At 42.8% G+C, this 27729-nt stretch overlaps 2 protein-coding genes across 2 annotated transcripts; one reads left to right on the top strand and one right to left on the bottom strand.

The window, feature by feature from the left end:
* Positions 1–662: 662 nt before the first annotated feature.
* On the bottom strand, positions 663–10329 carry LOC308081026 (A disintegrin and metalloproteinase with thrombospondin motifs 8-like; the record flags this gene model as incomplete). Its single annotated transcript, XM_080457434.1, has 4 exons — positions 9191–10329; positions 7824–8063; positions 3048–3180; positions 663–830 (listed from the first exon to the last, which is right to left on the bottom strand). Coding segments are annotated over exons 1-4 (1315 nt in total), but the record flags the coding sequence as incomplete, so codon positions are not given.
* A 3201-nt stretch (positions 10330–13530) lies between these two features.
* LOC308081027 (A disintegrin and metalloproteinase with thrombospondin motifs 15-like) lies at positions 13531–27454 on the top strand. Its single transcript, XM_080457435.1, has 8 exons — positions 13531–14735; positions 17195–17327; positions 19014–19181; positions 19547–19830; positions 20203–20380; positions 20914–21089; positions 22847–23022; positions 24146–27454. Exons 1-8 carry the CDS (start codon positions 13701–13703, stop codon positions 24921–24923), a joined length of 2928 nt encoding a protein of 975 aa, XP_080313561.1. The 5' UTR covers positions 13531–13700; the 3' UTR covers positions 24924–27454.
* Positions 27455–27729: the final 275 nt, after the last annotated feature.

Consider the following 27729-nt stretch of genomic DNA (forward strand, 5'->3'; position numbering starts at 1 on the left):
CAAACTGAAGGAGACATGTGGAGATGTAGGTGAAGGTAAGCTTTGTTTGACAACACTGTGGTTTACACAACCTATAATTTGTGGTGAGCAACATGTTGAAACAGGAAAGCTATAGTACACGAGAGAGAGAGAGTGTAAGTGAGAAATAACAGTATGTTATTTCACCCCTGGACTGGCCCGTTTAACAGACAGACCACGGTGCGATGGCACATTTCCATTTTGGCAAAGTGTCCCGCAAGCAGAAAGTAATCGTATAAACCAGCATTTGCTGAGGTTTGAATTGCTCAAGGTGCAGTAGTTTTACTGTTCTTGAAGACGGAAGAGGAAGGTCTGGGATGAGAGTCAGATTGTCTCCATTTTCAATGTATACATTAAATGATTGCCATAACAAACAAGTATGTGTACTGTTTGTATATGAGTGTGCGTGCGTGCGCGCGTGCGTGCGTGCGTGCAGGTGTGTAGGTGTGTGTATGTGCGTGCGTGCGTGCGTGCGTGCGTGTGTTCGTGTGAGTGCGTGATTACGTATATGATAAAGCATAGAAGTTGATAGTTGTTTATCACGTCCGTGTACACTTTGAACAAAAAACACTTTACTGTGAGTCAAAACACACTTTGTTAGTTTGTTTCGTCTCACTAACCGTTAGAATGGCGGGTTGACTTACCGTATCCATTATCAAAGAACTCTGTGACGTAGCGTGCACTGCACGGTGACCACGGGGACGTCTTGTTGAGGTTGACAAACAGCGGGGCCATCAGATGATGTCCCCCCAGGTCTCCAAACAGCCTCTCACACGTCTTGGAGTCATCGTGAGGCATGCTCAACACGTGGCCTAGAGTGGGTGAAGATGCAATGAGAGTAATGTATCAGTTCCTCACCCACAGCCTGTGTGCACCGGCACACAGCATGGTATTGGTGTGCTGTGTGCCACGCCAATCTTCTGTTCTACTTCCTTCTGTCCCCCTTCCCCTTCTCCTCCTGTAGTGTGTCATACAATAATCTTACACTTAGAATCGGAATCCGTAACGTGGGATGTGTTTGTAGTGCATGCGTTTGTATTCCCACGGCAGACCAGTAGAAGAATTGCTTCCAAACTTAAATAAATATAAGACAGTGTGTGTGTGTGTGTGTGTGTGTGTGTGTGTGTGTGTGTGTGTGTGTGTGTGTGTGTGTGTGTGTGTGTGTGTGTGTGTGTGTGTGTGTGTGTGTGTGTGTGTGCGAATCGGAGGTCACTTAGATTAATGTTGAGTCGGTGTGTACATAGTCTGTACAAAAACATTGTCTGACTTCATAATTTCCTCTGGTCCCCTGCCAAATATAATTAATGATGTACAGCCGGATGTCATACTGTAATTCAACCACTGGTTGTCGAGGTGGTTTCCACATAATAACGTGGCCTTTATACGTGTATATATACAGTATATGATGTTATATAACGTTATAAATAAAGTGGCCTTTATAAATGTTAGGGAAACCTGCTCTGATTAGGAGAGAGGACATCCATCCAACTTGGGATGGTGTGAGGCTCATTTCTAGATGAGTTTATTGACAAACCATGCTCATCATGACCATCTACAGTTGGGACCAGGAGGCAGACTTGTACAGCTGTACACATTGTTCTGTGCTCCTACAACAGCCATGATGAGCCAGAGCCACCCACCCAAAACCCCATAGATTACACTAGAAGGTGATGGGGACAGCTGGGAGGAGGGCCGGCAGTGTCAAGGGGTACAGGTCTGGCCTGGGGCGGGGCGGGGGCCATTTAAGGTAGGAAGTGGCCAAACGCCCGAAGGGCACTTTTTTCTAGTCATAATAACCCAACTCAGGGGCATTTCAGCACAAAACATCCCTGCCAGAGAGTCACCTTCACCTTGCTGCACCCTAAAGCTGTACACATGCTTAGTTGTCACACACTGAAAATTGCCAATCTACAAGCTCACAACGCATCGCAGGGCAACACATTGTGAGCTTGTAAAGCTGCTATTTTTGGTGTGAGACACCATGCACGGAACGGAGTTTATGAAGCCCTTAACTGTCCTGCTGCTCCTCACTGCATTTCCCATACCTCCATTCACATTCTAAACTTAATGTGAAGAATCTCCAGCTATTGAATACGTCACTGGGAATGGAAACAGAAGCCAGTGGACCTCTGGAAAAACACCATAGCTATGAATCATGAATACAAATTCTTTCTCTTTCTTTTCCTCCATTTGGAATTGTGGGAGGAAGGAGTGGAATGGTAGAGAAAGATGTTCTCTTATGTTATTATTCATTCAATACAATTAAAACATATTCAATACCAAAATAGCTATTAGCAGATATGAATGCTGATCTATATTCAACAAGGGGAACAAAATAATCTTGTGTAAAATCTACACATCGGAAAGCGGAAAAGAGCTGCAATGCTTACTTGGATTAATTGTATCAATACAGTATGGAACCACTAAAGCAATTGGCCCTTTCCTTAAAGGCCCAATCCGGAATTTGTTTTGAACATATAAATTCATGTACAGTACTGTACATTGTTAAATAATTAGATTTGTGTTCATTACCCAAAATATAAATCAAACTACAGTATAGGTCTCTTTTATTCAAATGCTTACAGTACAAACATTACCAACCAAACTATAACATATACTATTATTACAACAATACAGAAAATTAGTCCTTCCATCAAGAGCTTAGTCATTCACGTCTCCACCTCTGTGAATTTTTTTGGGTGGTGGGGGCTCTTTGTTCACGTTTGGATTAGTGACTTTAAAGCGGCAATCTATAAGTTTGGTGTTATCTCCCGAAAGAGAGGTAATTGCAACTGTAACACCCAGGATTCAACCCCCAAACATCTACTGCTCACCAGTAGGTGTCCTACCCAACACCAGGGTCCAGACCACCTCCAGCCACTTCAGATGTGCTAGTTATTATATTGACATAACTTTACTATACAGATTGGTTAAAATAGCGTTTGCTTCATTAAAATAAGTTCCGGATTGCACCTTTAATATTACATCCACATCAGTTGAGCCTTTAGCACACAGAGCAGCCATCTTACCCAGCTCGTGCGCAGCAGTGAAAGCGGCTTGCAGGCCATTGTCCTCAATGACAGAGCAGCTTCTTTTGGGATCACACATCGTTCCCACGTCGGCCACACCTAAAGTGTCACAACTCTGGTGTCCACAGATGTCCTGGAAAGTTAGAGAAGATCATTTGTGACAGCAGCTGGACATTTTATTTTATTATTTCTTTAACAGATTATGAAAGTGCAGACTCTAAGCATTCAATTAGAGTGTCATGCATTGAAATCTGAAAATAGTTTTAAGAAGATATGCTTATGTGGATGTTGATACATCTAGAATCCAGTCTCCAGCCTTGAGTCCCAGGCTGCAGTGGACTTCACATAAGACAAACATGTTAACACATGTTTCACTGTTCAGGGAGACATTCATCATTCTGAAATTGCTATGTACTGATAACAATGGTCCTCTTCTAATGTATCCCAGAACAGAAGATTATTAGTGAAAAACCAGGAACACAACAACATCTGTCCCTATGACTCCCTGATTTAAAACTTTAACAAAGGATTATATCCGCAAAGACGAGGGGTTCGAATCCTCCACGGTGCCATGAATTACAACAAACACAATTGGCCGTGTTTGTGGGAGAGAAGCCGGACGGGGAGGGCGCTCTTTGTTGCTGCACTAGTGACTCTTACAAGGTGGTCAAGAGCGTTTGTCAACAGAGGTGTTGTTGACTGTGAGTGATAGAGTGTTCCTCCGCATGCACTATGTCCTCCCCAAATGAGAAGAAACACCATGCGATTCCATGTGTATCAGAGAAGGCAGGTGGTTCCAGTACCATCACTAGGACCAGCCTGTCCGAAGACCAACCAGTAAGGGGTCAGCCGCAACAAGATTACACACAAGTATGTGGGGCGATTGGGGCATTGGCATAACGACAACATTGGGGGAAAAGGCGGAAATATTGGCAAAAATAAATAAAAAAGAAACAATCTAATCTGAGATGAGATAAACCCCTGGATCATATTAGATCACATGAACATTATCTGGGCACTGTAGCTCTGGACATTGTACTAACAAATTAAAGACATTTCTACAGTTCTATTCGTCCACATCTGGCCACGGCTGTCAGCCAAAAGCCTAACAGGTAAATGTAAACTGTATGAAGAGCAGCTGCTGCAAGTGGATTTAAAAAGATAAACTGAAGTGAATTTATGGAGTAGTCGTTGGCATACTGCCATCTGTGGTGGCACATTGCATTGCACTCTCTAGTATCCTGCCAACCCCACTCCAAATATTAACCACCTTAAATCCCTATTCTGGAGGGTGAAGGGCGAAGAGTTTTGTGTTGAGGGGGAAAAAGGAGTGAGCTTGTGGATTGGCTTGGCAAAAAGATTTGGTGTTGCGGGAAAAAAGGACTCTGGTCAGGGACTCTGGTCAATGAACAGGGTTTTTAAAATCAAACAATTCTGAGAGCTGGGGTGGAGGAGTGCGTGTGTTATTTTTTCAAACATAAAATGACAAATCTTCATGTTTGTGTTGAGTTTTAGTTTTTTTACATGCTTCCATCGTAAAAAAAATGCAAGCGGATATATAAATCTAGGCGTGCTGTGGCAGATGAAAAACAACAGCATAGTGGATCAGAAAATGTATTCCAAACAAGGGTGACCTCTGAATCTTTCCCCTCCTGATGGCTGCCTTTGCAAGACAGAGATGAATGCGTCCTGGGCCCTCAGCCCCAAAACCACAAGACAACCTTAACCCTCCATGATTCAAAACACATCTGGACCCTGAGCAGCAGAGTTCTGCACAGCTTGTACACCTTGTTCTGCAGCCGTGTCAGTGGTGTACAGTACAAAGTCAAAGACACACATACGTGCATCAATCTGTGTACTGTAGTGGTACTCAAACTTTTTTCATGTCAAGGATCCCCAAATTGATGTGAATTTGGCTGCGGACCCCCATTTGAAAATAGTTTTTGTGCCAGGGACCCCCATACAAGATTTGTGTTATTATATTCCAAATTTGTCAAACATTCTCAAGATTGTTTTTGAAAATAGCAGATCTACAAGTGCACAACTTTCAAATGCATTGCTTTTGCACATAAATAGATAGACCAACAGCGCAAGACCCACACACACACACACACACACACACACACACACACACACACACACACACACACACACACACACAAATGAATGCACGCACGCACGCACGCACACGCACACACACACACACACACACACACACACACACACACACACACACACACACACACACACACACACACACAAATGAATGCACGCACACGCACGCACACGCACACGCACACACACACACACACACACACACACACACACACACACACACACACACACACACACACACACACAAAACTAAATGCCTGAGTTGTAAATTGTATATATGATGCAAGACCACAAACATCCACACGTGCAAAATGTTTCCACTACGTGCAGATAGCATGGAGTTTAGAGTTTCAAAACAGTGGCCGTGTGGTCTCCTCTGAGGAAGAGGAACATGGCACACATTTCTGGACAGTCAAGCTGGGCTCAGCCTGGCATTCAAGCCCAGTGATGTCATTACAGTGGCGCTAAAGTTAGCTCAAACGGCAGGAGCCTTAGTTTCAAACCACTCCACCACAAAAATTTAAAAACAACCCCTTGAATGATGTCTCCTTGATTGAAGCCCACTTACTGCAAGCCCATATGTTCTATGCATTTCATTTACGTACATATAAGATCAGATTGCACTCTTCAAATACCAGACTCATTCACTAAACACTTCTGCCACTGTCAAAACGGTCAAACACAAACTCAAGCTATGAAGACAGTTTGAATGTGGTCTGTCCTCTCTGTTCTGTCTGTCCAATGAAGCAGAAATACATGAAGAATAATCTTATAACATAAATAAGCTGCTGACACTAACTCAATTGCTTCATTTATCTCAATAATGCAGCATTGTATATGGTAATTCATTGTATTGCATTGTTGCAATAATGGTGCCATGTTGTTTGCACTGTTTGTCTCGTCTGATCTCATGTGTCTTGATGTGTGTTCAAGGGTAAACACACGTGCATTAATACTCAGGTGCTGAGTCCAAACACATCTAACATTAAATGCACTGAATCTCTGTATGTATGTATGTATGTATGTATGTATGTATGTATGTATGTATGTATGTATGTATGTATGTATGTATGTATGTATGTATGTATGTATGTATGTATGTATGTATGTATGTATGTATGTATGTATGTATGTATGTATATGTATGTACGTATGTATGTATGTGTTAGAGATGCGCGAATGGGGTTTATCATCACCCAAATCCGCATATACAGTAGATGATCATTATCCACCCGCCATCCAACCGCATTAATTATGCCATCCTATTTCTAGATCCGCACCAACCGCATCAAATTATTATTATTTTCCTGACGTTAGTTTTCTTATAAACAATGTTACTCACCACTGTCTGATGCGATGTAGTGACTGTACAATACATATCTATGGTAACAAGAAGACGGAGCTTCATTCACTTTAATTTCTTTTTATAAGCGACTTTTGGGCTAATTTGGCGCTTGTTTTGGGCTTGTTTTCATAGACCTGGCTGCTTATTTCTCTCACTAGATCTGGCAACACCGGCTGCATGCTGTACACTGTTGTCGACAACGTGCAGTAGGCGGCTAATTTGTGCCTGATGTAAAATGACGTAAAATAATACAAACGCACGCACGGCATGATTTCGTGCTTTTTAAAAGCTATGATAGGCCTATAGATTGATATCATTCATTTAATTCCCGCATTATTTCCCCCGCGGTTTATCCAATATTAATTAATAATTATATTTGATTGACACAAATCCACCCAAACTGCGAGTTAACCGTGGCTAAAACCGCGATCCGCGCATCGCTAGTATGTATGTATGTACGTACGTCTGTAATCCACGTATCTCGATAACCGTTCGACCGTCCGACTTCAAATTCGGCACACACGACACAGACGACCCGAGTGAGTGCAGTGCCCGGAGTCGACTCGGTCGGATAGGCGGATGTCCAGAACCACAAGAAAAGGCTCTGGCTGTGGCCCAAATGAGCCAAATTGATTGCCATGGCAACCCCAGCCTAAGTTGCACTTGCCAAATTCCCCACACCTGCCCTTTGCCCCATTTGATTACTAGTCAGTCCACTTCTCACAGTCAGTTTGCGCTCTTCAGACATTCTCCACACATTCACCACTGCACGAGGACTTTCCACAACTGCCAATCCCCCCATATGCCCATATATGGGCAGGCCCATATATGCCCATATACTGATACCATCAGGGATCTCCATATATGACCATAAAGGGACTAGGACAGACAGATATAGAGATCTCCATATATGGCCATAAAAGGGATACAGACAGACAGACAGACGGTTAAAACAGGTGTTATGACAACGGGTATAACAGGTATTGCATAACAAGGTTTTACAACTATTTTCATTGTTGTAAAAGTAGGCCGGTGCCCGACTGGCACAGGTCTAGTCTAACATAAAAAAGACATGAACTTGCTTACATTGCTGATGCTTACTGAACACAACAGTGAGCATCATTTTTACGTTAGATATGCATCATGGCAATAAGCTAAATGTTTTTTACTTTAGACACAAACTGAATTGAGTTGAAATGCCAAAATTACATCATTATTATTATTTATTATTATTCTTGTAATTAAGCTGCGGTATTTATTAGACTAATGGTCATGGCATAATGTTATGTGGCTGTGGTCATGAAGGAGAGCCTGACCTCTCTGGTGAACAGCAGGGCTGTGTCATAGTGCTCAGGATGCCTCTGGCTCGGTGGATTGAACAGCTGTTGCCAGGAGCAGAAGTTCCTGAGCGCCACGCCCCCGTTGCTGGAGACAGCTGGACCCACTTCTGGATCCTCCACCACCAACATCTTCGCCACAACCATCTGAACCGAGTTCTTTATGCTGGGGTGCTTGTAGAGCTGAGCAGCCATGGACACCAGCGTCAGAAGGTAGTGCTGCAGAGAGGAGAGGAGAGGAGAGGAGAGGAGAGGAGAGGAGAGGAGAGGAGAGGAGAGGAGAGGAGAGGAGAGGAGAGGAGAGGAGAGGAGAGGAGAAAGGACGGCAAAACACAAATGCAAAACCTTTCCTTTAGCCTCATACATACAGTAGGTCTGCACACTGTGGTTGGTACCCGATTGCTCTTTGCAGGAGCTTGTCAAGTTCAGAGGCTATAATGTGCTTCAGTGTGATGATTATGGCATGATGTAATGAAGGATATTTAACTTATATATATAGTATAGTTCGATAAAGGGCTAAATCAATCTGTAATTTGTCTTGTTATGAAGTCTATCTCACCATGCATCTTAGAGCCTCTAATATTCCACCAGTAATTATTTAACAGATGTAACAGATATAGTCCAAGCAATCTGCTACTATTTTAGAGTGCATCTCGTTTTTAAGGTTGCCCCTCCTTTACTCCGGCTCTAAATTAGGCTACTTGAGGACATTTAAATGGTGTAATCCAATTAGGAAAAATAAGTCAGATGCTCCAGATCTTTGTTGGATGATGCTTAGAGGCTGCTGCCAAGTAGTGACCAAGCCTGGATGAATGTGGAATAGCACATTGCTGACATTTCTGTGCCCTGACCTCTTTTCAGCATTTGGAAAACAGTGAACCCACTCATTTCCTATCAGGTCATCTCTACTCTGACGCCACCTGGACGAGAGGAATACTTAGCATTTGATTTAATTCTGGACCAGAATTTTACTCTCACAGAAACAAAAACAAAAAAAGGTTTATGCCCCAAGGGCAACATTTTAGTTTCATTTCCGAGATATAAAATAGCATGACGTACAACATTTCCATTCTCCTGTCCTGGTGACGTGTGCATGGGATTGACTTTGACACCATACAACACCACTGGAAAGGTCAATAGAATAGCTCAAACTAACATGGCAAATTGTTTAATGCTTTCTATGTGATCAATTGCTTAAATAATAATAATAATAATAATAATAATAATAATAACAATAATAATAATAGGCTAATAATAATGATAATAGGCTGATGATATTTATAATAATAATAGGCTAATAATAATAATATATTAAATACTTTCTGGCCTAGATATATTCTTCTCACCTTGATTTCGTCTCCATAGAAATGGGTCATGGACGCGTCTGCAACCACCAGGCTCTCGATGAATCGTGGCGCGGACACGAAGCGTCTTCGGCGAGGCTCACCATGACGCGCGTCACCCTGGTCACCCTGGCCATGGTGCGTAACGCTTTCCCCGGAGAGTATTTGTGGACTCTCCTCATCATGAGCGACATCCGGAGCTCCTTTAGCCAGTGTCCTCCTCTTGACGACGTGCAGCTGCTCCGCAGAGCTCGCTGTCCCCGAGCCGTCGCCGAGCCTGCGTTTCGGCTCGATGAAGTACTCCTTCCCCTCGGACACGAAGGTCCCAAAGACACCGTGACACAAACTGACGGCGACGACAGAATTCTGATTGTGATCCACGTTTCCCGAGTAAAAACAACCCCTCAGATCGCCCTCGGTCTCCTCCGTCTTGTGTAGGATCTTGTGGGAGTGTGGTGTTAATACAGCGGCGGTGCCCGATGGGACACCTGATGGGCTGCTGCGTAAAACGTCCAGATGTTTGGCTGTGATTCGCTGTATGGTGAAGGACGGGGCGATGAAGCTGGTGTCCGGCGTCAGATGTAGAGTGAAGTCTTTGCCAAACGCGCTGAGCATCAGACTCGGCCGCTCCTCGCTGCTCCTTTTCCAAAAACGACCGTTGCTTCTCCCGTTGATCCGAACAGGTACAATATCCTCCGATTCAAAAGGACTGGACAGTGATTTGTCAATTATTACGCAAATGGCTACGAAGACAAAAAAACACACCGTGGAACACATCTTGCAACTGAGAGATTGCACTTGTAGGAACAACTAAATTAAATACACAAACGTTTATTGTTTGTTTAGTCAATTGTCTCGGGGAAGTGCGCACAGCACAGTTACCCCGTGGGTGGGAGTATAATCCTCTAAAATCTAATTTCGAATGAAATATTTTCCAGTGCTGTAAAAGTCAGTCTTGGTCAAAAGTGTTCTGATATTTTTCAGTCCGTTTTTGCTTCTTCCATTCAGGTTTCTTTCTCCAGCCAAACTATTACTTGTCAGAAATTTGAGGCATCTAATCTAATTATTTGAAAGAATCTAATCTAATCTAATAGGCCTATATTTGAAGAATCTAATATCGAATCAAATATTTTCCAGTGCTGTAAAAGTCAGTCTTGGTCAAAAGTGTTGTGATATTTTTTTCAGTCCGTTTGCGTCCTCCTTTCAGGTTTCTTTCACTATAGTCAAACTACTACTTGTTCTACCTCTCTCTCTCTCCAGCACCGCAGCAGTGTGGGGATGGCGGTGGTATTTATACCTCTCACTCTCCTCTGGAGGACATGAGCGGCTTTATTTTTGATATCACAATCTCCTCCCACTCGCCACCAGTGGTGGGAAAAGTACTCAATGTTTTTACTTAAGTAAAAGTATCAATATACTGCAATGTAGAAATTACTCTGTTACAAGTAACATTCCGGAATTCAAAATGTACTTGAGTCAAAAGTACAAAAGTATTGGCATCAAAATGTACTTAAAGTACCAAAAGTAGAAAGTACTCATTATACAGAATGTCCCGTTTCACAAGTTTTCAAAAGTATACAAATCTTTTGAAAATAGCAGATCTACAAGCTCACAATGAGTGAGCTTGTAGATCGGCAAATGGCCTAAATGTATAGGGTTGAAGTTGTTAATATATGTTTTGTAATAATAATCTAAATCTGCAAAGTAACTAGTCACTAAAGTGTTTTAATAATAGTGGAGTAAAAGTGCAATATTTGGATCCGAGATGAAGTGGAGTAGAAGTAAAAGTAGGCCTACTAACAAATTGGAAATACTAAAAGTAAAAAGTAGCCTACCTCAAAATTGTAGTTATAGAAGCACAGTACTTGAGTAAAGGTCCTTGCACACTGGTGCGTCTTTTCGTTGCGTTTTTTTTTTTTTCATTGTTTTTTCAATTTTTTTCATTGTTGTAAAAAAAACGCAACGAAAAGACGCACCAGTGTGCAAGGACCTTTAATGTTCTTAGTTACTTTCCACCACTGCTCGCCACTTCATGAGAAAAAACTCGGATAAAACGGATCCAATGAGAATGGGGCCGGGGCCGAACCCCCCCCCCCCCTTCCGAAATAGCTTGACAACCCGATCCTATTATTAACCAGCAGCAGGACGTCTATGCATAGCTGGAGGTCCCCATGTCAACTATTTTAGAGCCGTCTTTGATTGACAGGTCCCTTCAGCAGTGGTGTAAAGTAACTAAGTACATTTACTCAAGTATACTGTACTTAAGTACTTTTTTTTTTTTACTTTACTGGAGTATTTCCAGTTTTCAATAGTTTTACTTCTACTCCACTCTCAGAGGCAAATATTGTGCTTTTACTCCACTACAATTATTTGAAAACTTTAAATTGTTGGGATACATATATTATAATATTATTATATATTATAAAACATATAACCACTTCAGCCCTATTTTATACATAGGCTATTTGAAAATAGCCGATCTACAAGCTCAAAACAAACATTATACAAACATTGAGTTTGTAGATCGGCTATTTTCAAACATTTTAGTAGTAGGCTACTTTTACTTTTGGTACATTCAGTACATTTTGGTGCCAAGACTTGGGTTTACTCACTTAACATTTTGAACACAGGCCTTTTACTTGTAATAGAGTATTTTTACATTGTGGTATTGCTGCTTTTACTTAAGTAAAATATGATATCTGAGTAGCCTACTTCTTCCACCACTGCCCTTCAGAGAAAGCAGCCCCCCTAAAGCTGTTATTATCCCGTTACAAAAGACCCGTAACAATAATAAATGTCGACCTATACGTTCAATTCACTACTGACTCTATATCCTTGTTAGACTGTTTTTTTTAACTCTTATAAACATAAAACGTATAGGATAATATTGCACAGAATAAAATAGAATAAAATACAATTCCCAATTTGAAAATGCAGACTAGGTATTTATAGCCTATTCGTTACATGGACTAAAATAGATTATTACAAACTGTTGAGAAGTTATGTTTATTGTTGTGTGTATTTATTAACGTGTATGCAATGCGTGCATTGATGACAGATGAAAGACAGCATTTTTTCCAATGTGGTTTCCACTCCCTAAGAGATTTCTATCATTACCCACCAGGTGGCAGCGTTGTATAACAATGCACCGCCCTGATGCTGGAGTCTTGTGCTGCTGGGCTACAGTTAGCTGTGGTCCATTATTTGACTTACTCCACTGCGCCCACTACAGATCTGGTCAATGCTCATTTATATTGACCAGCTGATCTGTAGAGGACGCAGTGGAGTAGGCCTAGATCAAATCATTTCCGTCTGGCGGACATATTCTATTTTCTGCCCAAAAAGTGTTTTATACAGAGAAGGTGGGGTGATGAGAGCCTTCCCACCCTGGAGAATAGACTTTCAGCAACACAAAACTGCCTTGGTTTTGGTGAATAGCGAAATAGTTTTGTTTATTTTGACTCCTAAAGTTGGAGACCTCGCACGGTAGTGGAATTTGGGGTCTATGAGAATAGCAGCGCGCCTGGCAGAGCGTTAGCGAGCTCTGGACCAGTATGGTCCCGGTTGACCGACACACGGCACAGATGATGACGAGGAGACTTTGCAACAGACGCAAAAAGAGGGCGCCCTTGCTGCATCTCAGATCGTACAGTAACAGTTCAACTTGTTTCCTTCCTAATTTGTAGCCTACAAACATTATATCAGTTAATTGTCACGAGGCTGCAGACAGTGCACTGCGCAGGCGGGTCTAGAAGTTTGCATTGCGCGTCAGGCGTCACCAAATAAAAACAAGGATGCGTTCTGACAGAAGTGCAATTAACGCAAGCTATTTGCATGGGTTCTAACCTGGTAACTTTATGGTAGGCTAATCGGCGAGCAGTTTTGTCTTTTTCTCTGCCTGGGGACTGGGGAGGATAGAGGCTGTTGATTATTGACTGATTGACTGACTGATTGACTGATTGATTGATTGATTGATTGATTGACTGATACAGTCAGATATTTGAGCTGAAAAATATTTACGGAAAAAAAAGTCCTGGGGACTTGTTTCCATTGTGGTCCTGCTATGTATTCAATTCATCAACATGTATATCTATCAGCCTCCCAGTGCGAGGTGGGAGGGGACGCGCGTTCCAGCTCGTGCCACACATGCTGTGCAGCAACAATAATATTTGGAGAGCTACAAGTGGTTGCGGTTTGCAGCACGAACCGGTCCGGGAGGCATGACCTCCTCCTCCTCTCTATAGCACCTCCTCCGATTCCCGATGACAATGTTCATCGATGTTTATACTTGACTTTAAAGCTCAAGTCTTGAATTGAAGTTGGTGGTCAGAGAGTGGAGCAACAAGATGGGTAACGGACCAGGAGCGCAATAGTTCCCCAGTCCTTTGAGGGTCTCACCAGTGACTTGCTGCGGTCCGCACCAGTGAGCACAGCTGTCTGGCTGCATGTGCTGCTGTGGACACACGGCAGATGATGACATTGACTGGGCTTTTCGTTTAACTCGGAGCAAAAGATGGCTGTATTTATTAGAGCTTTGGTCATTTTTGTGGACGTGCTTCTTATTCGTGTGAATCTGAACTATTGCATGGAGGTGGATTTCTGTACACCTGTTCGACTGGATCCCCAACAGTTAGAAAACCACCTCTCATCCTGGCCATCAGCGGAGAGGAGGATAAACGAAAAACGGATTGTTTTTAGAGTCAACGCTTTCAGACAGGAATTTTACCTCAACCTCAATCCGGATTCTAATTTCCTCGGTGCAAGTGTCGCGCCTCCTGAGAGCGACTCATCAGCAGCGTATAGTTCTGCAGCCACAGACTCTGTGGCTGCAGAACTATATGCTGATGGTGAGTCGATGCTGAGGCGCTGCTTCTACTCCGGTGATGTCAACGCGGACCCGGATTCCTTCGCCGCGCTCAGCATCTGCAAGGGTCTCCACGGGGCGTTCTCCTACCGGGGCATGGAATACTTCATCCACGGGGTTGGGAAGAAAGGGGACACCACGTCGACCGATGGTTTTGGGACAGATTTTGAGCGACATGTCATCCGTCGCCGTGGACGCGCGCACGACTCCAGTGGGAATCACACCAGCAGGTGTGGAGTCGCGGCGCACAGTCCCGACATCAACATCACCTCCTTGGAGAAATACAAATACATGCGAGAGTACACGATGGAGAGGGACAGCCTCACGGAGACCGTCTTAAATACGCTGGGGAGATCAAAGAGGTTCGCCTCTATCCCCAGGTTCGTGGAGGTGCTCGTGGTGGCGGACGATTCCATGGTGAAATTCCACGGAGATGACTTAAAGCATTACCTTCTGACCCTTATGTCCGTGGCCGCGAGGCTTTACAAGCACCCCAGCATCCTCAACTCAATAAACATAGTGGTGGTGGGCTTTATGGTGATAAATGACGCCGACAAGGGTCCTAAGGTCTCCAGTAACGCAGCCCTGTCTCTGCGCAATTTCTGCTCATGGCAGAAGAAGTTGAATAAACACAATGACAAGCACCCTGAGTACTGGGACACGGCCATACTGTTCACTAAACAGGTAAGATCAGGAGAAGTGGAGGCAATTAATGAACCAATATGAAATGAATAGGTTACAAAGTCAACAGAACGAAGCACATGTCTCACCTAAGGATATGCACAGGCTTCAGCATGTTTACCTGATGTGTGTTTGCAACAGTGCAACTAACTAACATCTGCAGAATAACATCTGCACATAACATCTGCATACTGTCAGACTCCTCTATTCAGTGGGTGGGTTGGCGCTGTGTTGGGACCGTGTCAGTGAGTCACTGGAAAAGCCATGCTATTTCCATTAAAGACATCACCACCACTGACTAATGACAAGGGAATAAATTAGGGCACTATAAACAAAATAGAGTAGGGATAGATTAGCCTATACATCTAACATTGGAGTGGTGTGGTCATTTTATGCTCTGGTCTTAGATCAGCTTGGCCTCCTCATTATGTACAGTATGAACAAGTCTCCCTTAAACCACTTGTTCAGCCTGTTACCCCAGCAGTCTCAGCTATAACACCTACCTCAATAGATTAATCACAATAGACCCAGTTAGTGAGCCTACATAGCAAAAATCGTCAGTGTTAGATTTACTCTGAGGTTGTAAAACTGGACCCTGTAATTGTGGTTGTGGCATGGAGTTTTGACCAGTTATGGAACTATTTGTCAAACCACTGGCCCACCCTTCTGTTGCCAAGCCATGCCAGTTTATCATATCAGTACAGTTAAGCCACCAAGTAGATGAGTGCAGGTTCTCATCATAGCTGAGTTCAGAGTACCCCTGTTATAATACTGCCTCCGTGCTGCTAGCCTCTCCAGGCTGCCTCTCACAGAGTACTGTCTACCAAGTAGCTTGTACAGGCTGCCCTATATCCATATCTATCTACCCACAGTAGTTTTAGACAAACTGTCTCAGATTGTTGGAACTCTTATGCCTGCTTCCCGTTAGGTTCAATTTGGCTTAGACGAACCATTTAATGCACGGTTCATTCAATGCACGTTCATCCGTGCATAGTATAGCAACATGCAAATACTGTTGTCTACATAGTTCAAGGTCAAGCAAGCCAGGTTTCCCTGGACAGACGTTCATATTTATTTATAGCAAGGAGGATGAGGATCTGTTGGAAAATACAAGGCATGGGCTGTTGTCCTTGTAGGGTGCAACACATGCTGTTCCACTGGAAAATCTCTTGTAATAGGTTATAAAGAGTCTGTGTTGTGGAACACATCGCTGTCAGGGCTTTATTTCTGTCTTACTGGAGGCTCTTTGTGAATTAAGGTCAACAGGTTTGCTGTCAGTCCTTTGCTCACCTCTCAAATAGATAAAAAGTGTTCAAATAAGGGTTAGAATGCATCATATCTTAAATTCCCTGTTTTTATTGTAGCAAGCTGAATAACATATTCAGCTAGATATCCTGTTAGCCAGGCAGCAATTCTTGTAAATATTAATTTGTTCCTGAGGGAAACTGCAGGTCAGAACTTTATCTGCAGATTTTAATAAGCGGACAATGTGCTGTGATATAATAACTGGCAAGCACATTTATTAGGGGAAAACATTGGTCCAGACAGGTTCAACAGCAGCCAACACTGCTGGTCAATTAAATGAGGAGGGAGGCACAGCCGACAAAGATATGGAGGCAGTGTTTGTTGAGAACTCATCAGGGCCGTCAGCTTGAAGAAGAAAGATTGCAGTGGAAAGTCAGAGCAGCACGGATCACTTGGACTGTACTTTAACATCCACCCTGGGGTTTGGGTCTTGCAGGTGTTGGATGTTTGTAGTCAAAGTTAACACACGCACATCAACTTTCCAGGTGCTTAATCAAAAGGATTTAGTCCATGTATACTTGACAAAGCAGTGTAATGTCTCTCTGTAATTGTATTGTATTTAAAAATAAGTCTGTGAATTTACCTGGGGCGCCTTCAGTATTGAGTCTTTTGAACTGTGTGTTAACAATACTCAAGACTATAAATATCAAAATTCCTTCATCTAGTCCTCTCTGTATGGGTGGAGGATGAACGATAAGCACCCAGATGTAAAAATATACTGTGGACTCTCCTCTATGGGAGAACATATTTGAAGTGGATAAAATGTATTAAAAATGAAAATACATTTCCAAGGTTCAAGGTAGATTCCCAGGTACTATAAGTTTAAACATACATGTGAAAAGTATTTTCTATGGGCAGGCTCTTCAGTGCATTTTGAGCAAAGGCAAGGAGAGCATATAAGTCAACCAAGAGTCTAGTGGGCTTTGTTAGTGCAGTTTATGGTCCATTCATTCTGCAGCCATTAGCTAGGTCTCTCAGGCACACATAACTTGGCTAAGCACATGCTACAACTTGGCAAGAAAAGGATATCATGCATCATGAGTGACATTTTTTCCCTGTAAATTAGCAAATTGATTTTCACCATTAGCCATTTTTTCAAAGCAGTCATTTTGTAACAGGACTTTCCCCAATCAGCACTCATGTGTGTTTGTCACCAGGATCTCTGTGGCGCTACCACCTGCGACACCTTGGGAATGGCAGACGTAGGAACCATGTGTGACCCTAAGAGAAGCTGCTCCGTCATCGAGGACGACGGCTTGCCTTCGGCTTTCACCACCGCACACGAACTAGGTGAGGCGTCACATTTTAAGAAATGGGTATGGTTGGCCGATAGTGGTTTAGCACGGAATCGCCACAGGTGGACGGTATTCGTTCATGCTAATGCATTCTTTGTACTGATCTGGAGCCAGCAGCTGTGTCAGTGTGCCTGGCACCGCTCAAGTACTGTACCTAATCTCAGACTGAAATGCCAAGAATGCTGTGACTGTGTGTGACAAAAGGACACACACATAATATAAACTATGTCGATGTGCAAACCATGGCCCCCAGGCTCTATGACACTCATGCATGTGATAAGGTTATATTGATTAGATTACCAACTTTCAAGCCTGAGTTATACTTGTGCATTGTGTCAGTGCATAGAAGATCTACAAGTTTATAATGCGTCACAGTGCAAGCTTGTAGATCTGCTATTTTCGGGGCGAGACACCTGCACACAACTAAGTACAAATTAGGTGTCAGCTGTCAGATGTGGCTGGTGGGAAGGAGTTTGCAGTCGAGCACTGCTAAAACCCCCCTTTCTCCTGTTTCCTAGAAATTAAATGTTTGCCATTAAACTGCATTACTGTTCAGCAACTTCAGCACAGGCTGAGGTATCTTTGGTTAAGACTGGAGTTATTAATGATGCAACAAGTGACAGTTGCTATCAAATGATTTCACTCATCGCCGGTTGGACAGACTGAAGAGAGAGAAGGGAGGGGGGTGTAATGCCTGGCTGAGAACATATGTAGGAGTGTTACCAGATGTGTTCAGGCCCTATGAGAGGCATCGGCTTACTAGTGCCCACTTACATGAAGTAATTATACAATTTCCCTTCGAAATGATCCTGTCTCACCATTCAAAATTGGTTTGTAAAGTCATCCTTTATGTTTTTTCCCCCTTTGTTACTTTTGAGTGGTACGCCAACTATATATACTGTACATGTAAGGAATGGAATGGCTTCCTTGGGAACACAATTCCCCTGGTAGACATGTTTTTAGTACATGGAAGTATGCCATGTTTTATATTCCCATGCATAACCACATTCTTCCCTACCCTGACGTCAGCCTCAAATCACTAGGAGGAAGCTTAGTTGACTGCATGTTGTGCTTTTGTATTGAGAAGGTAATGATGTGCAGTCAAGAGGTTTCACTCTGTATTAACTTTCTCATAAATCTGCTCTCGTTACCTTGGTGATTGTGTTGTGATTGCCACTCAACTGAGTAATTGCTTTGTAGTTGAAATATAAACCCATACAGACAGACCTTTCATGCTGTAACCGATCCGTCTCTGGCTTGAATGATCCATCATTTTAGTGCGAGTGTCTGATGAGATTCTCTGTCCTTGCCCTGTCTCCTTAAAGGACAATCAACAGAATCCACGTACCATCAGGAGAAATAGAGAATGTCAAATGAGAGGCTTATGATGAGAAATAAAACCATTCATCCGACAACTGAATCTATTTGTAAATTAAATCCACCTGAAAACTGAATCCATCTGAGAACTGATTCCAACTGATTTATAATCCAAGAGTCAAAAAGTACAACAAAACCCTTTTCTCCCCCTGATTCCTGATTGTGTCTGGATTCCGTGAGATGTTTTCCTGTTAGTTTGTCATAACGTTTCGTATTTAGGGCACCTATAATACCTAACCATTATATGGAATTCAATTCTGAACGTGTACAGTAGCACAGGACTAAATGTTTCTTCATCCTTCAGGTCACGTCTTCAATATGCCCCATGACAACGTGAAGGCGTGTGAGGAGGTGTTTGGAAAGCTACGGGACAACCATATGATGTCTCCCACCCTCATTCAGATCGACAGAAACAGACCGTGGTCTGTGTGCAGTGCAGCCATTATCACAGAGTTCCTGGACAGAGGCCATGGTTAGTAAGATGATGGGTAGAATGGGATGGGATATGATGGGATTGTATTGACATGGGATAATATGAGATGGTATGAGATGAGGTGAGATCAGATGATGAGATGAGATAAACTGAGATGAGATGAGATGAGATGAGATGAGATCAAACGAGACAGGATAAATATTTTTGATATACTTTTTCAAACATGTCTCAAGACATTAGCGTTGCCCTTTTCAGCTCAAGTGTCCCATAAAGCATTTCTAAAATGTTTTATGCATATAAGTAATGAACCTTAAAAAGCCTGAAAAGGACATTTAAAAAAAAACTCATTCTCACAGCATTCCCTGCATCCAGTGTGATATCAGTGTTGTTGGCTTTCCTCCTAGGGGACTGTCTGTTGGACCAGCCTCAGAAACAGATGTCCCTCCCAGACACCCTGCCTGGCTCAAGCTACAGCCTGCACCGTCAGTGTGAGCTGGCCTTCGGCACAGGCTCCAAGCCCTGCCCCTACATGCACCCCTGCTCCAAGCTGTGGTGCACAGGAAAGAACCGCGGGCAGCTGGTGTGCCAAACCCGGCACTTTCCTTGGGCGGATGGCACCAGTTGTGGCAACGGCAAGCTCTGTTTCAGAGGAGACTGCACTGACAAGAACAACACCATGCACACCAAGGTAGGCTTGCTATGAGTGGTACGACTGGCATTGAGGCAACATGGTTGTAGTGCTGTTCAGATTAATCTGAATTAACAGAGCATCACAACGGCAATGGATCCATTTAGTCTGAGTTCTGAGTTGTCAGCTTTCCCCCTTGGGCAGACCATGTTGTCATGGTTACTGATACCAGGACACATACTATGATGATAACTTGATAAAGACTAGAGTGAAGCCAAGGTGAACAGAGAAAGTTGAAATGTTACAAAAGGAGACACGACTTTATGAAATTAGACTTTATAATCGTGATAGTTTGCACATTTTAACAACAGAGCTGTAAGCCATTATTGTGCAAGTACTATACCTACGTTTCTCTTCTTCTTTTTTTTCCAGGTGGATGGCCGATGGGGGAAGTGGGGTGCGTTTGGTGACTGTTCCAGGACATGTGGGGGAGGTGTTCAGTTGGCCAAGAGGCAGTGTGACAAGCCCGTCCCTGAACATGGTGGAAAGTACTGTTACGGACTGCGCATCAAGTATCGTTCCTGCAACCTCAACCCCTGTCCTGAAACAGGTCAGCTCACAATTCCGAAGCTCACAAACACTTGACTTCCAACTACAACTGTTTTTGAGGACTTTTGTTCTACAAGCAAAAGTGGCGGATTGGTCATTTGACAGTCTGTGCACTGTATACATGTAGATATATATGGATATAGATATAGATAGAACTGAAAACATCCATTAAAGGTTTGAGTAGGTCATATGATTTATAAGTACGAGCTTATTGAATGGGTGTTAATCTTAAGGTTACAACTTAGCTTTACTAGTAAAACAGATGCTGTGACAGAACTAGATAACGTAAAACCGTATAGACACATTTAATTTGAATAGTAAATGCTTTGATCTGTTTTCTTCTCCTTTATCTGCTTGTTTGTTTTCTTTTGTACGTTTAACCTGGCAGCATTTTAAATTGGGGGTTAACCCCTCTATGTGTCCCTTTGGGTTAAGTAGCTACAATACAAAATCTTGTGTCAATTTAACACTCAGGAGGGACGGTATGTGTGAGTGGTATAGCTGCTGCTGACCTAGCTTGCTTATTGTTCTCAGGTAAGAGTTTCCGTGAGGAGCAGTGCGAGGCATTCAACGGATTCAACCTCAACACCAACAGACTCAGCACCACCGTGGTCTGGGTACCAAAGTACTCCGGAATCTCACCCAAGGACAAATGCAAGCTCATCTGCCGTGCCAATGGGACGGGATACTTCTACGTCCTGGCTCCAAAAGTATGTAACGTTCATAATGTATGTTGTGTTACTGTCAGATCCATGACGCATAGGAAATTATAAAAGAAATTAAATATCACCGCATTATATTGTTGTTGATTATGTTAATTGATCAAATCTAAGAAAGAATTATATAAAGTGTATAATAAAGTCATGAATTATATATGAAGCCATCAAATTGTTTAATACAAATAATCAAGAGTCATTCAAAAGTGATTCCTCTGGAGAATATAAACATGGTTAATATTGCTAGATCTTAACTACATTTGCGTCTGTGTGTGTGGTGTGTGTGTGTGTGTGTGTGTGTGTGTGTGTGTGTGTGTGTGTGTGTGTGTGTGTGTGCGTGTGTGTGCGTGTGCGTGCGTGTGTGTGTGGATTTGTAAATTCGGCAAGCACGTGATCAGACAATTATTATTTGCATAATCCCTGGAGAGATGGCAGCGGTCAAAGTTTGATGGATAGACTAGCAATGTAAGTGGAAGGTTTAAAGTGGCGTCGGGTGAACAAGTAACAAAACCAAAACAAACCGGACGTGTTTAACTCCCCATGAACAACATGTTTAATAGTCTTTCTCCCCCCCCAAAAACACAATGTTTTTGGCCTTTATCCATACATGGTGGAGAGAGACAGAGCAAAGCTGCTCATTGAACCAACATTTAAGCAGGGAGAGGCACAGTATGAGTGGTCAGTGTTGCCACATTTTGCGAGAGAAATAAGCATCTAGGTCTATGAAAACAAGCCTAAAAGAAGTGACTATAGGCTACATGAGCATCAGATATTTGAAAATAGCCGATCTACAAGCTCACAATGCGACGCGTTGTGAGCTTGTAGATCTGCTATTTTCAACAAAAAATATTGGAAAAAAAGTGAAACATTTTGAATATTCTTTTTACATTTTAACAACACCAATCTGGTACAGGGGTCACAAAATACTTTTAGATGGGGGTCCATGAGCAAATACATATACATTTGGGGTGACATTTTTGATAAACACTGGTTTAAACAACATCAGGAAACAAGCCCAAATAAGCAACTACACTTTAGAAACAAGCCCAAAAAAACGCAACCCGCAACTACCAATATTTACAAGCGACTTTACAGAAAAACAAGCTCAAAGTCGCTTCTAATAAGCGGACATGGCAACACTGTCTGTATGAGTGGTGTGAAGACCAAAGGGAACATTCAGGACTGTGTCACTTTACAGCTGTGTATTGTCAGCGAGTATTTATGCAACCGCCAATGAAACAAGCTTGTTACCTCAGTATTAGCCAGACCATCCAACTAGAATAGATACAGAAGTGTTCGCAGCTGGTAGCGCTCTCTCAAGCAAAATGCATGCAATACCATAAAACACACACACACGCACGCACGCACACACACACACACACACACACACACACACACACACACACACACACACACACACACACACACACACACACACACACACACACACACACACACACACACACACACACACACACACACACACACACACACACACACACTTGATAAGGCACATGTACCACTTGATACATGCTATCAAAAACACACCACACACAGCACTCAGTTTATGCACACATTTGCACTCAAAAGACCACAATGAAAATACACGCTCAAACTTCTTGTTAATTTTTTTTGGACAGATATGTACAAATACATGGTCATGTATTAGCTTTTTGGTCAATAAAAACATGCATCTATCAATCAATCAATCAATCAATCAATCAATCAATCAATCAATCAATCGTCTCCAGGTGGTGGATGGAACACCCTGCTCTCCAGACACTTCAGCTGTGTGCGTTCAGGGGCGATGCATCAAGGCCGGCTGTGACGGCAAGCTCAACTCAAACAAGAAGTTTGACAAGTGTGGTGTGTGTGGAGGGGACAACCAGGGCTGCAAGAAAATCTCAGGAATGTTCACCAAACCCATGTAAGTTAAAGCAATAAGCCACTAGAGGTCGCAGTTTATAGTTCGATTATTTTATAATGGCTGAGAGGCGTAGGTAGACACGAGGCGCTAGCCACCTCGCGTGTCTAAAACTGTTACAAATATGGCAACATGAAAATCATAGACACGTTCCAATTAAAACAGTTCTTTAATAATTCACAGAACAACTTCTACCAGAAAGTAGTTCCCGGCTACCAGGAAGAGACACTTCCTGAGAGACAATAGTGCCTGTTTACTCAGCCAGTCCGTGTTAGACATCAACTTTTCCCAAACAAACACACACAAAACTTTGTTTAACCTAACCTCATTGTAACATTGTAAAGATTTTCAATAGAAATTCATAACTTGTTAAAGCCAGATTTTGCTACTACGTCTGTGAACTTCCCACGTAAACTGCTAGCCTAGCTACTTAGCCTTGCAGCCGAGAATCCAGCACAGATGGTTTGCGAGGGATGGGGAGCGCTTGTTTTCCTTACAAGCCTTGCACGGCCGGGGCTTATAAGGAAAACAAGAGCTCCCTTTCCCTCATCCAGCTACATATACTGTACGCTGGATCACTGTAGAAACAAATCACACACCTGTGATTGATATAAACTGATCTAAGGTGTAGATTATAGTCTCTTTTAGTATGTCTACTAAACAGAAACTAATCAATTAGAATCAAGGATTTGGACTAACCGTTTTAGAAAGTTGTGTATCACACACAAGAGTCTTGTTCCATAGCCTACCTCTGAGACACAGTGCAAGTGGACAGAAATGGTAACACCCTATAGTGAGCATTAGTATGTTCCTTTAACAACAATTGAATAAATACAAAACTGGTAAATATCAGTCACTAGTTCACCTCCCTCCAGCCTGTTGCATTTATGACTCTTGTTGGCCAATTTAGCTTTATCAACTCACCCCTCAAAGCACAAAATGACCTGAGTTTCTCATCCTGCTGCTGAAGCTCTGGGTATGAGACGGGATCACAACAAAGATTGTTTAGGAAAACTAATCTCTAATTTGTTGGTTAGGCAGCACTTATGCTCACAAAAGGTATTAAAAACCCTTACTACAACTATAAGCACATCCACGTCATTCACATTTCACCTCTGCCCTTTAGACACGGCTACAACTTTGTGGTGATGCTGCCCATGGGAGCCTCCAACATCGACGTCCGACAGCGCGGCTACCGGGGGCTGGTGAGCGACGAGAACTACCTGGCCGTGAAGAACCGGCACGGCAAGTACCTTCTGAACGGCAACTACGTGGTGTCTGCGGTGGAGAGGGACCTGCTGGTGAAGGGCAGCCTGCTGCGCTACAGCGGCACCACCACCGCCACAGAGACACTCCAGGCCATCAGGCCTCTCCAGGAGCCTCTCACCGTGGAGGTGCTGTCCGTCGGGAAGATGACCCCTCCCAGAGTGCGTTACTCCTTCTACGTCTTCAAGGAGAGTAAGGAGGAGAAGATGCAGCGGAAGGAGGAGAGGAGCCATGTGGCTCAGAACAGCGTCCTGGCGGACAGCAAGAAGGTGGTACTGAAGGACCAGGCGGTGGACAAGAGGGCCTCCAGCCAGTGGGTGAGCGGGGGGTGGGACAAGTGCACGGTGACGTGCGGGAACGGGCTGCAGAAGAGGCTGGTGCAGTGCCAGAGCGCAGAAGGTCGCCCGGCAGCGGACTGCGAAAGCACCTCCAGACCTGCGGCAATAAGGGTATGTGGGGACCCCTGTCCGATGTGGGACATAGGACCCTGGTCTCATTGCTCAAAGACCTGTGGGAGGGGGTTCAAACGACGACCTGTGCGCTGTGTTACCCAGAACAGCCTCAATCTACCCAGAGAGCACTGCTCTGGACAGAGGAAACCTCAGGAACTGGACCTCTGCAGCCTGAGGCCGTGTTAGAGCCATTGCTAAGTGGACAACTTGTGATTTACAGTACATGTACTTCAGTCAAAGTGATGGAGATTTGGAAAAAAATGTCCAAATCATCACATTAATAGTGTCGTTGTTGTGTTCTGTGACAATGCTGAGGACTAAATGCTCAGCAGTCCAACTCGTCTCTGCAGAACTCTCAATGGCCTGTGGAGACAAACCAGTGGAGATGGACCCCAGCAGTGCCTGGCACTGGTTTGAAGAGGCAGAACATTATGTTTACACAAGACAAAGGAAGGGAAAGGGTTTTCTTGTACAGTAAATTGTCAGGTTTGACTCATGATTAGTCTACCTCCAGTGGGATACATGACGTGGTGCCTACATAATCACAGCAGCAGTCTTTCTACCTTGGGGTTAACACACATCTGATATTATCTAGATGGTGTTGAGATTGTGTTTAGCTGGATTACATTTACAGTGGGCATTGAAATACATTCCTAGCAGTACACACATTGGACAGTGTCTAAGGGAATATAGGCAAGAGAGAGAAGAAATATTGTGTGAAATTTAGGCAGAGTCACAAACACACGCACACGCGCACACACGCACACACGCACGCACGCACGCACACACACACACACACACACACACACACACACACACACACACACACACACACACACACACGCACACGCACACGCACACACACACACACACACACATGCAAGATTGATATTGAATGCAAACAGTATTTCCTTTATTGAGCCGTTCTGAGCTTCCAGTAAAGAGAGAGTGATAAATGATTAGATATAACTAGATAAGGTATTGAACATCAAGCCAGCAAGGAACAACTCAAAATGTGAAGCACGGTACAGTATCTGCAAAATGAAAGACCTGATTGGTCCATGCACTAGTTTTATTTCATTCAATCTTTTTTTCAGTTTTTTTCTTGAATTCATTTGAATGCCAAATCAAATTAATGCCAATTCAAATAACACTTGTTCAAAGTGTCACAATTGTCACAATGTCTTTAAAAAGATTAAAATACTTCCTTTAGTCTTTCACAGTGAATAGTAACAGGCTTTTTAGTTCCACATGAAGAACAGTCAGCAAAATATCCTACACACTTGAAAACATCTGCCATCATTGTCAAACCAATGATCAATTGTATCAAAGAATCTCTGGGTACTTGCTTTTGACCAAAACAATATGCATTTAAATGACCACTAGAGCCAAGCTCGTGCCATATTGTATGCAGTAAGCAGCAAATGCTGCATATGATGTAAAGTTGTCAGTCAGTCTGTAAATCGTTACGTCCACTTGTGTCAAAGCTCAGCTGTTTTCTCCTATGTTGCCAAAGAGAAAGCCTTTGTGTTGTAAAAGATAACTTGCTAGTTAACCTGACAGGTGCATGGCTAGCTCATATTATCCATACAGGCATATACATTTTGAAAAATGAAAAACATATTCTGGACACTCCTGCAAATGGGAGAAATGGATCTTGATTGGCCAAAATATATCTGTAAATTATTATTTTTTAATTCCAAAAATATGTTTGCAAATACATAATTTGGGCTTTTTTCAATGATATGAAACTTTAAGTATATATTTTTGGTGTATGTTTTGGTGGACAGTTATGCCTGTTAACTGCCTTAAAACCACCTGTATCCTAGTGTCCCTATTCTGGGACAAACATTCTGTGAATATAGCAGATCGACCAGCTTGACGTGATGCGACACTTCACGCAGATCTGCTATTTTCAGCAAAGAGATTTGGTGTTGTTGAGGGAAAAAAGGAGCAGACCTTTTATAGAACCTTGGGGGACCCCGGTCAACTAAGTATATAGGGTTTGGTGGTTTATGATGTTCCACAGTATACTGTATTGTGCACGTGTGCTGCTCTATGTTCCACAATAAGTCACTGTGAGCAAAGTGCTAGTTGGCGTCCAGTGGCTGCTGCTTGTGGACCATACCGCACAGTACATAATCTGCAGGGTTCTGCACGGCCTCTGCATGCTTGCTTACGTGCTTAAAATTCTATTTCCAGTGATGATACTTAATTCATTTCGGTCCCATTTGTTTCATTGTCAATTTATGCCAAACCCGTAACTCATGTTAGACCGCGAATATTTGCAACATTTAATTTTGTGTTGTGGTTTCTCACACCATGGCCTCTCTTAGAGGGAAGTGTGGTGAAAGGCCTGCATTACTTTAGTAAAAATCCAACTGTTACAAATGGATAGATTAACTCTGAGGATTCATATAAAACACAGGCAAAAGGCTTATTTTCGAGACAGATAACTCCATGGTGAACTGTAAATAAAGATAATATGATGGTACATACAGTACAGTATTATGTTCTGCAACTTGGTTCCACTCACTTGATTTCTGGTCCATCGTGGCTCAGAGGGTCTCATTATACCATCTAAAAGATGGACTTGTACAGTTGTTACCCTTTACTTTGTTTTTACACCATGTACGGATGTCTTTTTTATGAGCTGTGTTTTGTATTGTATACTATGTATACATTCATCTAGCTGTGTATGAAATAAAAAAAAAGTATATGAACACAACTTGCATGATTTGTATGGAACTTCAGATCTCTATGGTTTCTTGAGAAAAAAAAATATCATGCTTCAAATGCTGAAATTTAAAGCATTTGAAGCATAATAGCTGTCGGCCCCCACTTTGAAAACCTGCGGTTTTAAGGATGTTAAAAATACATTATGAGACATTATATATAGACATTGCTTGAGCTACCGTCCGTCAATAAATGACATAATTATCCTTTAAGGGGCCTCCATTAGTATCAGTAAAGCCATATCTGTTACAGCAGC

The sequence above is a fragment of the Gymnoscopelus braueri genome (assembly GCF_963280865.1).
Source record: "Gymnoscopelus braueri genome assembly, contig: SCAFFOLD_297, whole genome shotgun sequence".
Lineage (NCBI taxonomy): Eukaryota > Metazoa > Chordata > Actinopteri > Myctophiformes > Myctophidae > Gymnoscopelus > Gymnoscopelus braueri.